General features: G+C 43.9%; 1 protein-coding gene across 1 annotated transcript; it reads left to right on the forward strand.

The window, feature by feature from the left end:
* Positions 1 to 1,298: 1,298 nt before the first annotated feature.
* On the forward strand, positions 1,299 to 13,997 carry LOC124696097 (serine/threonine-protein phosphatase 6 regulatory ankyrin repeat subunit B-like). Its single transcript, XM_047228873.1, is given in 11 exon segments — positions 1,299 to 1,553; positions 1,556 to 1,721; positions 1,948 to 2,082; positions 2,591 to 2,730; positions 3,935 to 4,024; positions 4,176 to 4,298; positions 10,317 to 10,466; positions 11,599 to 11,685; positions 13,390 to 13,560; positions 13,684 to 13,763; positions 13,916 to 13,997. Coding segments are annotated over 11 exon segments (1,479 nt in total).
* Positions 13,998 to 15,275: the final 1,278 nt, after the last annotated feature.

Raw genomic sequence — 15,275 nt, forward strand, 5'->3', positions numbered from 1 at the left:
TACACACTTTGATTTCAAATCAAATTCCAAACACATTCAAACAACATAATTCAATTAGAAGCCAATTCATTTCCATCTCAGATTTGGAATCTTTGTCCAATTCAATTCCATGCTAACTTTCTATGCATCCAAACACAACAGGACCATACGGGTATTTGTTTTTTATTATTATTTATGGATATATGAAGACTGATATATATTCCCGAGGGAATATTTTCAAGTTATAAACTTGATTAATATTTTGTTTAATCCAAATATTCGTCTTGATATGATTGCCAACACCTTTCATGTAATGTATAGAATTCGGTGATAAAATCATCGACGTATACACCGAGAGCATTGACTCCCTCGAGGTATGAGAAGAGGCAAACGAGGGTGGAGGCAGAGGCAGCGCTGCGATAAAGAAATGTGCGAGAAATAAGGACGGCTACGACGGCGGAGAGGTGATTTATCTTTTATGGCACGTGTGCATCGGGAAGGGATTATGGTACTTGAGATCTGATTTGTTTGCAGATTCAAATGATTAAAATAATTTTTTGATAGCATGCTTAGCTGTAAAGAGTATGAACTTGTCAAGTAAGATAATTAAGCAATTTTTGGCATCTTAGAGTAGGCAGAAACATATCATGAAACACAATACGGCGACCTGGATGAGCTAGTTGTTGAGTGTTGAGAGATGCAGCCCATCATTTAATACTCTCTCCGTCCCACGAAATTTGTCTTTGATTTATCTAAATTTGAATGTATCTACGTACTAGATAGTGTTTAAATATATCTAAATTTTGATAAATATAAGATAACTTTTGTGAGACGGAGGAAATAGTAGAGCTTAGTAGATAGTGGACTTTTACAGCTTAAGCTACATCTAGCTCTTTTTTCTTTTCAAAATTTGAAAAAGGCATTTTAAAGTTTTAATAAAAATGAAAAAAAAATCTAGATGTAGACAATATTGTGTTCTGCCAACGTGTAAATTTGAATACCTTATATTCGTGCTGCACAAAAATAACATAACATCGTCTACATGTAGATTTAGTTTCATATTTCTTGAAAAAAACTTTAAAATGTAGTTTTTGATTTATTTTTTGTAGAAACGAGCTATGCGAGTACAATGGAAATTCGCCGTGCAGTCCCATCTCCTATTTTCTCTCCCCGCAGTCCCGCTGCTCCCGCACGCGTCGTCCTCCCACTCCCAGGCCTCCACTCCAGTACTCCACTCTACTCCGCCTGCGCCTCCCTCTTCCTCACCGTCTCCAACCCCTGCCTAAAACCCTACCGGCCACCACCACCACCCTGTCGCCATGGCGCCGCAGACGCCTCTCTTCCCTCCCGCCGCCTTCGACCGCAGTGGCGGCCTCCCTCCCTGCGAACCCACCCGATTCTCTTCCAACCCTACCTTCGACCAGGGCTTCCTCGCGGCGGCCTATGAAGGCGACCTCCGCCTCGTCAAGAGTACGCGCCCCCCCTACGCCGGCGATTATGTCCTTCATTTTCCTGCCCTCCTCTGTTTCCGCGCTGATTTTATTTATCCTTCTGCATTTCAGGGGCGGTGAGGACGGTGGGCAGAGGGGCGGAAGGCCGTCGCCTCGCCGAGAAGCTGGGGGCGGTCAGGGACGGCTACGGCACTGGCTTGTTGCACACCGCCGCCCTAGGCGGCAGCCTGCCCGTCTGCCGCTACCTGGTCGAGGACCTCCTGCTGGATGTCAACGACGTTGGCCCAGGGGGTGCGCGCGCTACCTTCAACCCCTCTCCCTTCCTTGCTTAGTAGTATGAATTAAGTTGCTTTCACTCCCAGTCTCGAAAAAAAGGCTGCTTTCATTCACGCCCAAACAATCCCAACTTTGTTTAGGGATTATAGTAGTAGATTCTTCGATCGATGTGTTTTCCCCCTTCAGTGGGCTGAACTGAATGTGTGCTAAGCCTCTCTGCTTAATTTGGTGTCCCTGGCAGGCGAAACACCTTTCACCTTTGCTATTGCCAATAAGGATGTGGATTTGGTGCGCTACTTCCTTGATCAAGGTGCTGATGTACACAAGGGCACCGACACTGGCAGTCCTCCTCTCCATCTTGCTGCCGGAGAAGAAGGTACTAGTATCCATCTCCACGCCATAAGTATCTATTCTGCATACTCATCTTCCCGAACTGTTCTGTTTCTGCATTTTTACTGAATGAGGATCGTTATATCGGTGAGGCATTCGAGTACAGATTTCTGATTTGACATTCCTTTTATATAGTGCCAAATATCTGAAGAAAGGAGTAAGGTGCTGGCTGTATGCATGCAAAAGTTCTTTCCTTTTTCCCCATAGACATCATATCACCCGGAAAAATAATTAGCAGGCCATTATCTTCTAATTATATTGTTAATTTAGTTTATATGTCCAAATCCTGCATATTCGACCAATTTAAAAGCCATATTTATTTACCCTGTATTTATGTATATTTTCTTATTCAGAGTTATAGGCTTTCTTCCTGTTTGTAGTGTCTTAACACATGTTGGATAGGATAGCAATAGCAAATCACTGTGAATACAAGGACTCACAACAAAGAATCTATAGTGGACTAAATATCGATATATCCTGTAATTTTTATCCAGGAAGCTGTGAAATAGTAGAGCTCTTACTATCCAAAGGAGCTGATGTTGATGCAGTACATTTTGGTGGGACAGCACTCCATCTTGCTGCCCGTTTTGGGCGGGATGATATCATGAAGGTTTTACTGGACCACCATGCAGACGTAAGGATCACTCTCGCTTATTCTTTTTCTCAACTTTGGAGCTATTTAGAATGGCGAAATCCACAATAATAGTCGTTTACGTATTTCATTGTTTCCCTGTACATCAACTTCAGGCTATTTGAGTTTTTTTCATGTGTCTGGCTTTGTTGTATTGCACTTGTGTCTCTATTCCTTCTTAGCTTTAAGCTGTAATCAGACGGAGCCCGGTTCTTTACCTGCTCCAGTTTTCAAACCATAGTCTCGGTAATATTGTCTTGGTAACACGAGCAACAACTTTTATCTTTTTTCAAACGAATACATTTTCTCTGATCAACGTATAATCTCCTTTTGAGAGCTGAATTTTCCTGTTTCACTGCACACATTCTACCAGTGACCAAGTGGAGTCTAGAGACATTTTGAAGGTACCTGGAGTCTAGAGGCTCACCGTAGACCACAACATTCTTCTTTTTTTTCCAGCATTTTTTTGTTCAAAAGGGGAATAAGACCCTGGCCTCTTTTTTTGAGCATATGCATAACTGGACAGAAAGTTTCAGCGCCTGAGCTCACATCTCTTTTTACCCCAAACTGAAAGAATGAGTGAAAAATTAATAGAAATTTGGCAGGTAGATGTTAGAGTGGATCATGTACCCTCAAGTTCTTGTTTATTAATTTCTGAGAATGAGGAGCTAAAAGGGCATTTGAGGTGATTGGGTTCTTTTCCCACAAACAAAAAAGTGTAAATATTTCCATGAAACATGAAATCTGATCATAATGATGATTCATCTACATGCGAGAATGTTTCGGAATTTTGGTTGAAGAACGAAAAATGTTAGTTTGAAAAGGTAGGAAATGCTCCCAAGCACCATTTGGCATTATCTATGCATAATCTCACTGTATAAACTTTAAACTGCAATTGATGATTTTAGTTTCTTCCATCCTTTCATGATGTACTCTGACTATTTGAACAATGTGCTTAGTAATCTCTTAATGATTCATCATCTTTCATAAACAATATGAGAATCTAATCCATTTACTTCTGCAGTATTTGTGTATGCTAATTTTGTTATTTCATTATTTTGGCATAAGCTTTTAGTCTTTTACTCACAGTAGGTTGTATACTTGTATCTGCTATGTATTATATATATAGGTCTTGACCCTTCTCCTCCAGTAAGTTGTATGCCGGTCGTAGTTAGAAGGGATTTCTAATTTCTTATTCTTTTAACAGCATACGATAGCTTTGGGTGGTACTGGTTATACAGTGCTTGTTCTTGCTACTATTATGGGCTCACTGAAATGCGTGAAGGTCCTGCTTGAGGTATGTCATCTTCATACATCAACTTACACATTATTGTAATAACATAAAGAGAGGATGTTGGAGGTGAATTTCTGTATTTCTCCTCAAATCATTGAGACACAGTTTAGATGTGTGTTCTGCGAAGCATATAACCCAGGTTTTTTATTGTTAGGCTGGTGCTGATGTGGATGGTACTTGTAAAGAGACACCCTTAATGATCGCTACCACTCATGGTTCAACTGCCATCCTTAAGTGCTTAGTTCTGGCTGGTGCAGATGCTAATATTCCTGACAGTGTAAGCTGTTGTACCTTCGTTGTTACATGGATGCCTTTGAGATAGTCTAGTAAACTGTTAGCGTTATCGGTTTTCCATCTTCAAATTGTATATCTAGATTAATTTTCTTATTCGGCAGGTCTGTTTTTTAGTGTGTATTTTTGGCAACTTTAGATTTACCCTAAGGAGGTTACAATAAAAAAAAGGTTGTTTCTTACATGCAACAGTGAAGCTACATTTTCAGATTCAGTACCCTGTTCTGTTTTTTATTTTATTTGGAGAGACATGTGATGTCTGTAAACTATCTGGTATTACAAGAACTCCATTTAGATTTCAACTTTGTACAAATTTTTGTACAGCAAAACTCGCAAAGAACTTTTTTAGGTTATTGGATGAAAATGAATAAGAAATTGCAAAGATCAGGAAGAGTTACTCCTTTCTGATTCATCCTGGAAGTTGTTGGGATATTTTATCATCTAACTAGCTAAGTGCCCACGTGTTGCTGCGAATTTGGCTCCCCGTTTCGTCTTCAGCTATGTCTTCTTTACATTGTTGTTATGCCGTTGCGTATTTATGCGACTAATATTAGTAAGGCATACATAAGCGCTAAAATATATGGGTGTTTTTTCTTCTCTCATTCCCTCTCATATTAGTCTTAGACTTAAATTCGTCTCCGACTCCTTGGTCCATATAGCGTCACTTTGCTTGGAAGCTGCACTTTGTCGTCCAGCTTAAATGTTTATACATCCACCCATATGTATCTTGCCTTAATTTTAACGCAATATAAGGACATGTGGCAATGGCAGTATTGCCTTGGAGTAGAACACCCCCTAGATATCCACATAGGATCTACCCGGACAGCCAACACCGATTTGACCTACTATTGTTGCGGTCAGAAACCCACCGGCGAGCAGCGACGGGCAACACTGTAGAGCCGGGAGGCTTCCGGATCTGCGGCTGGCCTTGGTCCCTCCGAGCGACGGCCCGCAAATACTCGGCACGCACGTCCGATGCTGATGCAAGGGCGTGCCACCGACCTATACCGGTCAGGAAGGTGTTGGATGTGCCTCGCTTAGTTTCCTGCATGGCATACACGTAAACATTAAATACGAGCCTCGATCGGCTCTCGAGTTGTCTCGTGAATCGGCTCGAGGAGCCGATCCACCCATGATCCGTACGAGGTGTACGATCGGATGGTGGTCCTGCTTGATCAAAATAAAGCTAAAACGACCTACTACGATTTAGGGTTTTCACCGCATAATCGGAACATCCTACTCGTGATTGAGCCTGGCGGCCACGCACGGTGATCGTAAACCGACCCTAGACAAGGCCTAAAACCAACACGAAGTTGATCCTCGGAACATCGTGTCTAGGGCTAGCAAACTACACCTTACGCGCCATCGGATCCTTCAACCCGTTTGTAAGGCCTAACTATGCAGATGTTAAACTAATCCTTGAAGAACAAGGAGCAATCATAACGGATCGGATCTACTAAATAATGATCAAGCGGGGTGCCGCCCTTACACCTAAGATAGGTGTAAGGACGGCTAGACGTCTAAGGGTTGCACGACGACAGCATATGATACGATGAACAATGCTAACCCTAACACATCTATGATAACTACGTTGCTCGCCATCAAAAAGGCTTCAGCACGAGCAACGCATGAACGAAGAAACCCTCGAGACAAGGGAGTTGGCGATGCGCCTAGATTGGTTTGTGGTGAACGTGATTGTTGTTTATTTCATAAACCCTAGATACATATTTATAGTCCGTAGACTTTCTAACGTGGGAATAATCCCAACCGGGCACGAGCCCAAACTCCATCTAACCGACACGTATCCTACTATGTTACAGATATACGGGCAAACTAGCCCAAACTTTGCATATAAGGCCGATTCATGTATTTCTTCCATGTATATTCTTCAAGCCCATCTTCAATCGCGGCCCACCTTCGATCCGGTCAAATTCCGGTGATAACACATGCCCCCTGGTTTTGGAAATGACAATTCCAAAATCACTGCTTTTTTCTTCGTCGGGTCATGTCGTGGCAGAGCGGAACCGCCGCAATATCCTTCATCATGATGCCTTGCCTCCTCCACTCCTCAGCGTGACTCGGCAAATTTTTTTTTCGTTGGGCACCACTTCCTCGAACTCGCTGTGGCATTGAATCTCCACTATATCCCCTTTTATTTAACCGTTCCAAACAGTTTGCTTCTTCATCCTCTTCGCATTAGCACTCCAAAAGCCCTCCTGCGCCACCATGTCTTCTTCTTCCTCCGCCTCATCGGGTCTTTCCATCGAATCCTCCTCCTCCCGCGAGCCGACGCCGGAGTGGGACCCGGAGGAGGCCCACGCGGCCAACATCCGCCGCGCCATCGAAGCCGGGGATGAGCCCACTCACGACTTCTCCATCTGGTCTGAGGACGACAAGTCCTCGACCGACGGGGAAAGTGACCTCCGCTTCCTCGCCGACGGCGGAGACGGAGGAGGAGAGCGATGACGATCGCTTCTCCCGTGATGACTTCACCTTCTCCAAGGAGGAGGAGGAGGAGGAGGAGGAGGAGGACGACACCTCCTCCAACGAACCGCCGGCCAAGCGCTTCGCCCCGGCCGGGGAATCTCGGCGACTTCGACGAGCGACGACGACGACGCCGACGAGGAGGACGAGGACAACGAGGGTCCTGCCGGCGGCCGCTACAAGCAGCCGACGACGAGCCCGCCGGAGTAGCGCCGACGGCGGCGACGACGGCGACGACGAGGGCAGCGACGGCCCGTAGATAGGACTCTTAGCATAGGATCAGTAGTAGTAGATGGGGCAATGTATCCCCTTAGTACTTCCTTTTGAGAGCAATCAGCTCTTTATGTAAGAAATCTCGTTTATCAATGAAGAATTTCCCCAATTTGATTTTGCCGATTTCTTTTATGCCAATTTAGCCGACTTCCCCTCATACTGACTTTGCCGATTGTCCACTTAGCCAATGCTCAATGAACCGATGGCAACGCATCGGTCCCTCATAATCCGCCCTTCATCTCTTCGACTACCACGTGGCCTCCCAAGCAGACTACCCTTCATCTCTTCGACTACCACGTGGCCTAGTGAAGGGTAGTCTGCTTGGGAGGCCACGTGGTAGTCGAAGAGATGAAGGGCGGATTATGAGGGACCGATGCGTTGCCATCGGTTCGTTGAGCATTGGCTAAGTGGACAATCGACAAAGTCAGTATGGGGGGAAATCGGCTAAATTGGCATAAAGGAAATCGGCAAAATCAAATTGGGGAAATTCTTCATTGATAAACGAGATTTCTTACATAAAGAGCTGATTGCTCTCAAAAGGAAGTACTAAGGGGATACATTGCCCCATCTACTACTCCTGATCCTATGCTAAGGGTCCTATCTACGGGCCGTCGCTCGCCTCGTCGTCGCCGCGCGGCTCGGCGCTACTCCCGGCGGGCTCGTCGTCGCCGCCGTAGCGGCCGCCGGCGGACCCTCGTTGTCCTCGTCCTCCTCGTCGCCGTCGTCGTCGTCGCTCGTCGAAGTCGCCGAGATCCCCGCCCGGGGCGAAGCGCTTGGCCGGCGGTTCGTCGGAGGAGGTGTCGTCCTCCTCCTCCTCCTCCTCCCCTCGGAGGAGGTGAAGTCGTCCCAGGAGAAGCGATCGTCATCGCTCTCCTCCTCCGTTTCCCGTCGGCGAGAAGCGGAGGTCACTTTCCCGCTCGGCCGAGGACTTGTCGTGCTCAGACCAGACGGAGAAGTCGTGACTGGACTCCTCCCCGGCTTCGATGGCGCGGCGGATGTTGGCCGCGTGGACCTCCTCCGGGTCCCACTCCGGCATCGGCTCGCGGGAGGAGGAGGATTCGATGGAAAGACCCGATGAGGCGGAGGAGAAGAAGACATGGTGGCGCAGAGGGCTTTTGGAGTGCTAATGCGAAGAGGATGAAGAAGCAAACTGTTTGGAACGGTTAAATAAAAGGGGATGTAGTGGAGATTCAATGCCACAAGCAGCTCGAGGAAGGTGCCCAACTAAAAAAAAAATTTGCCAGGTCACGCGAGAAGTGGAGGAGGTAAGGCATCATGATGAAGGATATCGCGGCGGTTCCGCTCGCCACGACATGACCCGACGAAGAAAACAGCAGTGATTTTGGAATTGTCATTTCCAAAACCAGGGGCATGTGTTATCACCGGAATTTGACCGGATCGAAGGTGGCCGCGATTGAAGATGGGCTTGAAGAATATACATGGAAGAAATACATGAATCGGCCTTATATGCAAAGTTTGGGCTAGTTTGCCCGTGTATCTGTAACATAGTAGGATACGTGCTCGGTTAGATGGAGTTTGGGCTCGTGCCCTGTTGGGATTATTCCCACGTTAGAAAGTCTACGGACTATAAATATGTATCTAGGGTTTATGAAATAAACAACAATCACGTTCACCACAAACCAATCTAGGCGCATCGCCAACTCCCTTGTCTCGAGGGTTTCTTCCGGTAGCATCATGCTGCCTAGATCGCATCTTGCGATCTAGGCAGCACACGTTTATTCGTCGTTCATGCGTTGCTCGTGCCGAAGCCTTTTGATGGCGAGCAACGTAGTTATCATAGATGTGTTAGGGTTAGCATTGTTCATCGTATCATATGCCGTCGTCGTGCAACCCTTAGACGTCTAGCCGTCCTTACACCTATCTTAGGTGTAAGGGCGGCACCCCGCTTGATCATTATTTAGTAGATCCGATCCGTTATGATTGCTCCTTGTTCTTCAAGGATTAGTTTAACATCTCGCATAGTTAGGCCTTACAAACGGGTTGAAGGATCCAAGGGCGCGTAGAGTGTAGTTTGCTAGCCCTAGACAGGATGTTCCGAGGATCAACTTCGTGTTGGTTTTAGGCCTTGTCTAGGGTCGGTTTACGATCACCGTGCGTGGCCGCTGTGCTCAATCACGAGTAGGATGTTCCGATTATGCGGTGAAAACCCTAAATCGTAGTAGGTCGTTTTAGCTTTATTTTGATCAAGCAGGACCACCATCCGATCGTACACCTCGTACGGATCATGGGTGGATCGGCTCCTCGAGCCGATTCACAGACAACCTGAGAGCCGATCGAGGATCGTATTTAATGTTTACGTGTATGCCATGCAGAAACTAAGCGAGGCACATCCAACACCTTCCTGACCAGGTATAGGTCAGGTGGCACGCCCTTGCATCAGCATCGGACGTGCGTGCCGAGTCTTTGCGGGCCGTCGCTCGGAGGGACCAGGGCCAGCCGCAGTCCTGGAAGCCTCCCGGCTCTACAGTGTTGCCCGTCGCTGCTCGCCGGTGGGTTTCTGACCGCAACAGGGATTCCCCTAAAATATACCCAGGACTACCCCTAAGTATCATTTGCCTCTCTGTTCCACTCATCTATTAATATACTATAAGTGGCAGAAATTACCATTTATATTTGTCTTAGTCCCCTTTGGCAATATTCCTATCCGGGACACAAATAACAAAAAATAATCTGATATTCAGGGCAAGGAACCATAATTGCTAATGCGTAAAATGTCACAGAAAAGATATGGCATCTACTACTGCATGTATTTTCTTTTGAAAAAAATACTGCATCTACTTTATCAATCAACACCAATATACATTCAGCCATTCAGGGCGTATGGAGCAATATCGATTCTTCTCCCCTGCCCCTATGTTGAGAGGAATTTGATAATTTCTAACTAAGTTGATGGAACTTTGATCGTATTACTGAAAGTGGTAGTTTTTGATAAAAATATCTAAACATGGATCAAATAACCTTCAGGAAATACTAATTTACTCTTGATGGATTATTTGGAGCTCTCATCTGCTGTAGCACTGCTACCTAGCCATCTCACTTGAACAGCGCCTGCACCTCCATATTACTTCATCTTACAAATCTAGGAATCAGCATATTTGTTCAATAAAATTCTGGGTATACAATATGTATGATGTCAATGCTTGTCCAGATACCTTGTATGCTGCAAGTTTGTCATTTTCTGTTGTCAAATACTAAGTGAAGTTTATCCTGCTTGTTATCTTGGCAGCTAGGACGTGTTCCTATAGAAATTGCTGCCCGCTCTGGCAGGCGTGAAGATGTTGAGGTTCTATTTCCGGTCACTTCTCGTATTCCTAGTGTACGTGACTGGAGTGTTGATGGAATCATGAACCATGTAAAATCAGTGCGCCCAGCGAAGGTACAATTTAGAACAACATTATTACATTTATTTAAATGGTTGACTGTGCAACTGTGCATGTTAGCTGTTAGCTTTTTTTTTTTCTGATGGAGATCTCCCTAATGTGATTTTTTTTGGATTCACTGTTTCAATTTGAGAATAGTACTTGAAGTCAAACTTCAAACTCCCTTCTTCATATGTTAAACATTTGAAATATTGAACTGGCTAATGCTTACCTTTATCTATTCTGTTAAACTTGTCAACTGAATAGTCTTCCTGACATGACCTTCGACGGCACATTGCATGCTAAGTTTGTAGTATGCAACATGGATAGTGAATTATTGTCATCCCTGTGTGTATCGGCAAGACGATAATTATGTGTTGTGAACTCCTTCGATTGTAGTAAGGAGTAACCTAGCCAGGGTTAACCTCAGTGTTGATTTTAAATCAATTTAGATAGAGAAGCATTTGAGAAGGTGAAATGATGTCTAATAAATTGGCGAAGAGGAAATAATAGTTTCTAGTGATGAGATTATGTCCAATGGGGATTCTGCAGAGTAGCCTACCCCAACTTGCTTGTGACTAAAGACTTTGTTGCTGTTCTTGGGGATTCTGTAGAGGATGCAAGATGGGGTCATCAGAAATTTAGATAATACAGGTTAAAAAATGTATCAGAAACAAATCAGACTAACATTTATCAGCAATGTAGATTGGAGGACAGTAGGAACATGTGGAAGTTCAAACAAATCAAACAACGCTATCAACTCTGGACACTAACTTTATTACTTCCTCCGATTCATATTACTTAACACTAATATAGATGTATCTAGACAAATTTTAATTATAGATACATTCATTTTAGTGGCAAGTAATATGGATCGGAGGGAGTATTATTTTCATGAAGAGACCGGGAGAAATGAGGTTTAATATTAATTAATTTTCATGACCAATTCGTAAATGTTACTCTCTTCGATCCATAATAACTGTCGGGGCTTTAGTTCAACTTAGTCCAAATTTCAACTAAAGCCCCGACACTTATTATGGATCTAAGGGAACAGGCCTATTGAGCTGACGTATTGCATTGATTCACAGAGAAGTAGTTACAGGGAAGGGATTAGGTGTACTGAATTTTTGATTGTTCCCAATGTTTCAGAAAGCGATGCTTGCTAGTGCAAAATTTAGAGCGCATGGGGCGTTCAAGAAGGGGGACTATCTTGTTGCAGCAAGAATTTATGCAGAGGTATATTACTTGTCCTGCTTGTTTAAGTTTATGAATTTATTCGCTCGGAAAAGTTTGCTATGGCATGTTATCTTGTTTGTCTGTTTTCGTCTTGCAGTGGCATGTATTATGGCTATGTTACTTTCTGCATGTTATGCAGATATGCTTATTGAAGTGTATAAGTAGATTGCCTGGCCCTTTCCATCAGTTCGGGCTTTTGGTTGCGTTGGCTAGTGCATGTAGTATCGGAGACCAGGGTCTGAGTTCGAATCCTGGCTTTCGCAATTTATCCTAAAATTGTTGTTGCCCCCTCGGTGTCCTCGTAGAGGCACGTGTAGGCCTCTTGAGCCTGCCTCTAACGCTACACGTGTTGACTTGGCTTCCCATCATACTTGAGGAGGGGTGTTGAAGTGTATAAATAGATTGCCTAGCCCTTTCCATCAGTTTGGGCTTTTGGTTGCGTTGGCTAGTGCATGAAGCTTAACAATGCTAATGTCATGAAGTCGATAGAGATTGCATATATGTGAATGTATCTGACCTCATCCTGTTATGCTGATATTTATGTAATCTCCTATAGTGCATGCTTTGATCCATGATACAGTTGGATCAGTTCCAGAACGAATCGTGCTATACATTTCTGCTGTGGACATAGGCCATGTGGCAGTGGTAGCAACAGCCTATATACGTGTAGGGGGCAGGATAAGACAAATACAGCAGCCAGCTTACAAGGCTACCAGGGAGAATCTGACACCTAGATAACTTCCAGGAGAAATAGTAGAAGAATGGTCATGGAATTGGTTTAGAGATAAAGCCAGTGGAATTAGGAAGTAGATTCCATATGTGTCAGTAGCTATTAGGCATCCGGGTCCTGGGTCCTGGCTGAATCCTTCTAGGTAAGTCTTGTCAATCTGTAAATTGGATTCAGTCAGGAAGGTCAAGTTGTGTCCTGTAGGTGGTTCCAACTAAGGAAGGCGATAAATTAGTCTATTTCTTGTTTAAAGCTCCCATCCCAGTATATGATTATTTCTATGCTCAACCAAGGCTGTCTAGCCATCTTTTGTTACTACTTGCTAGTTACCTGATGCCTACTTAGTTTCACATCATTTGTGGGAGTATGTTGTAATGAGTCTTTCTTGTACTTTGCTATGTTATAAAGTAGACTGAACAACTTGCGTTTAGTATGTACGCGAGCACTAGACAATCTTGTAATGCCCAAGGGTGGACCCAATTAATAAGGTTATCTTGCTCACAACAATGGCATGTAAACTTGGTCATCTATTGTCAAGGTTTTCCTTTCCTTGAGGTGGAGCACGTTTATTCCATTAACCAGAGTGCTGAACATAATCGCTGGCTACAATCATACCTGTGAAGGTAGGAATGTCACCCGGTGTATTGAATGTGCTGACTGCTGACCTGTCATTGCGTGCGAAAGTTATGATATGTTCAGATGTAGAAGATGCCACCTCCCCAAGCCAAAGAGAAATACGTACTTCTCTATGATTGGGAAGTGGGGGTGGCAGATGATTGTCTAATTGTAAATGGTATGGTGTAACGAGGTAGTGTTCCTAGAATGTTTTGCAGAATTGTTGGGAAACCAGTATCCAATCTGAGAAGGTTTACTATTCGATTAGCTTTCGTGATTCACATTAGCACAAGAAACCTTCCGGAAAATCTAGTAACAATGTGCAGAATTGTGCTAATACTTCTTCCGTCTGTTGGCTGTAGGCATTGGATCTTGACCCAGGCAATGCAACCATGCTTTGTAATAGGAGCCTATGCTGGCTTCGCTATGGTGATGCGAAGGAGGCCTTGAAGGATGCTCAAGCGCTCAGGACGATGCGACCTGGCTGCCCAAAGGCCTGTTATCGTGAAGGGAGTGCTCTAATGTTACTGAAGGTGGTGCAATAAGATGTTCAGTTCGGTTCTATATTTTCTGTGGGAAATCTTTTTGAAGTATTACATGTTCTGCATATAATGTGGTAAACCCTTTTTATGTATTTAATAACCTCTTGTCTTCAGGACTATAAGAAGGCATGTGGTGCACTTCTTGATGGTCTTAAACTGGAGCCAGAGAATGTCGAGATCGAAGATGGGTTACGGTATACTCCTTGTCCCTTTGTTTTTGGCTACATTCAAGTCTGGCGTACAATGACAACCTCTCAGTGATCTTTCTCAATTCTTGTCACGGTGATCTTTCACCTGGAACAGCTGATTGGCATCTTTACTTATCATTCAAAATTTGAATTTGCAGGGAGGCTTTGGAATCCTTGAAGGTAGATCGAGGCAGTAGCCAGCTCAACCAGCATCGGTATGGGAAAGGTGTACTTGCCTGATTGATTTGCGCTGCTCAGTGAAGAAACGGAGGTGCCCTGTTTTTCTGCCCCATAACTGAAGGCTATGAATGAGATGAGACAAGTTAGTTAGGTAATTTTAGATGGCCTTTTTGCTGGTCATCAAACTACCAAGTCCGTCGACTCACTAGATGCCCTGAATTTCCGGAACAAATGTTGGTCCGTATACATGTTTTTTTGGTGGCTCCTTCGGGATCTATGTCAAGCTAATGATCATTGTCCATATAGCCTTCAACGAGAATGAACCATTGTTTTTCATCCGGTCTATTCCAACATACTCCCTCCGTCAGCGAATAAGTATAATTCTAGGAAATAGCAGACAATTTAGTTCTCTCTCATCTTTTATGAGTCTCCACTCTATTAATTGAAAAAGAAGAATGATGATTGGTGGCTGAGGTGGAGGAGAGGAATGAGAATTCGGAGATGGAGTTGGGAAGTGATTATGAGGAGCTAATTGTATTAGTTAACTCATTGATAGTGTAGATGTACACTTTTTTGGGAACAAACTTTAAACCTAAAAGTACACTTATTTAAAGACAGAAGGAGGTTACCCGCAAAAAAAAAAAAAAAGACGGAAGGAGGTATTCTCTAAAAAAATTATGTGTGACATCATCTGCTGGCGAGCAGTGCATTTCATCGCCGAAGTCAAGCCAAACCAGTATGTTTAGACTTTAGAATAACGTTGTATATACTGGTTTACAACGTGATATTCCTGACTGTCTGAGGGAGTAGGTGTTTTCCAAAAGAAAAGAAAAACATCATGTCATCCAATCATTTAATAACGTTGTATATGTTAAGTTTGACCAATTTTTTATTAAAAATCTTTAACATGCAAAATACAAAATCAATATCATTAGGTAGATAATAAAATATATTTTCATATGGTATCTATAAAATATATCGATTCTTCCAAAAGTTTAATCAAATTTTACTTGATTAACTTTTTTTTTAAATAAACCTTAAACCTCAGGAAGGGGTAGTATTAAGTGGTTCTTTTTGGCATTTCAGGTGGTCCAATGTGTCAAAAAATCAAGCGCTGGAGCTCATATTTAGAGCATCTCCAGCCGTCTTCCTGGGAAGGTCCCTAGGACCCTTTTTTCCATCCGGATGGACGAACAAGTCGTGTTCTCGGATCCTCGTTTTCGCCCGGATTTGGTGTTAGGGGATGACCCCCGGTATGCCAAAGGCATGCCAAACCGGATGGTTTGAGCCATCAAGATACCGGTTTAAAGATCATTCCGGACTGAGAAGCTAGGCTTT

Source organism: Lolium rigidum, chromosome 3 (assembly GCF_022539505.1).
Source record: "Lolium rigidum isolate FL_2022 chromosome 3, APGP_CSIRO_Lrig_0.1, whole genome shotgun sequence".
Classification (NCBI taxonomy): domain Eukaryota; kingdom Viridiplantae; phylum Streptophyta; class Magnoliopsida; order Poales; family Poaceae; genus Lolium; species Lolium rigidum.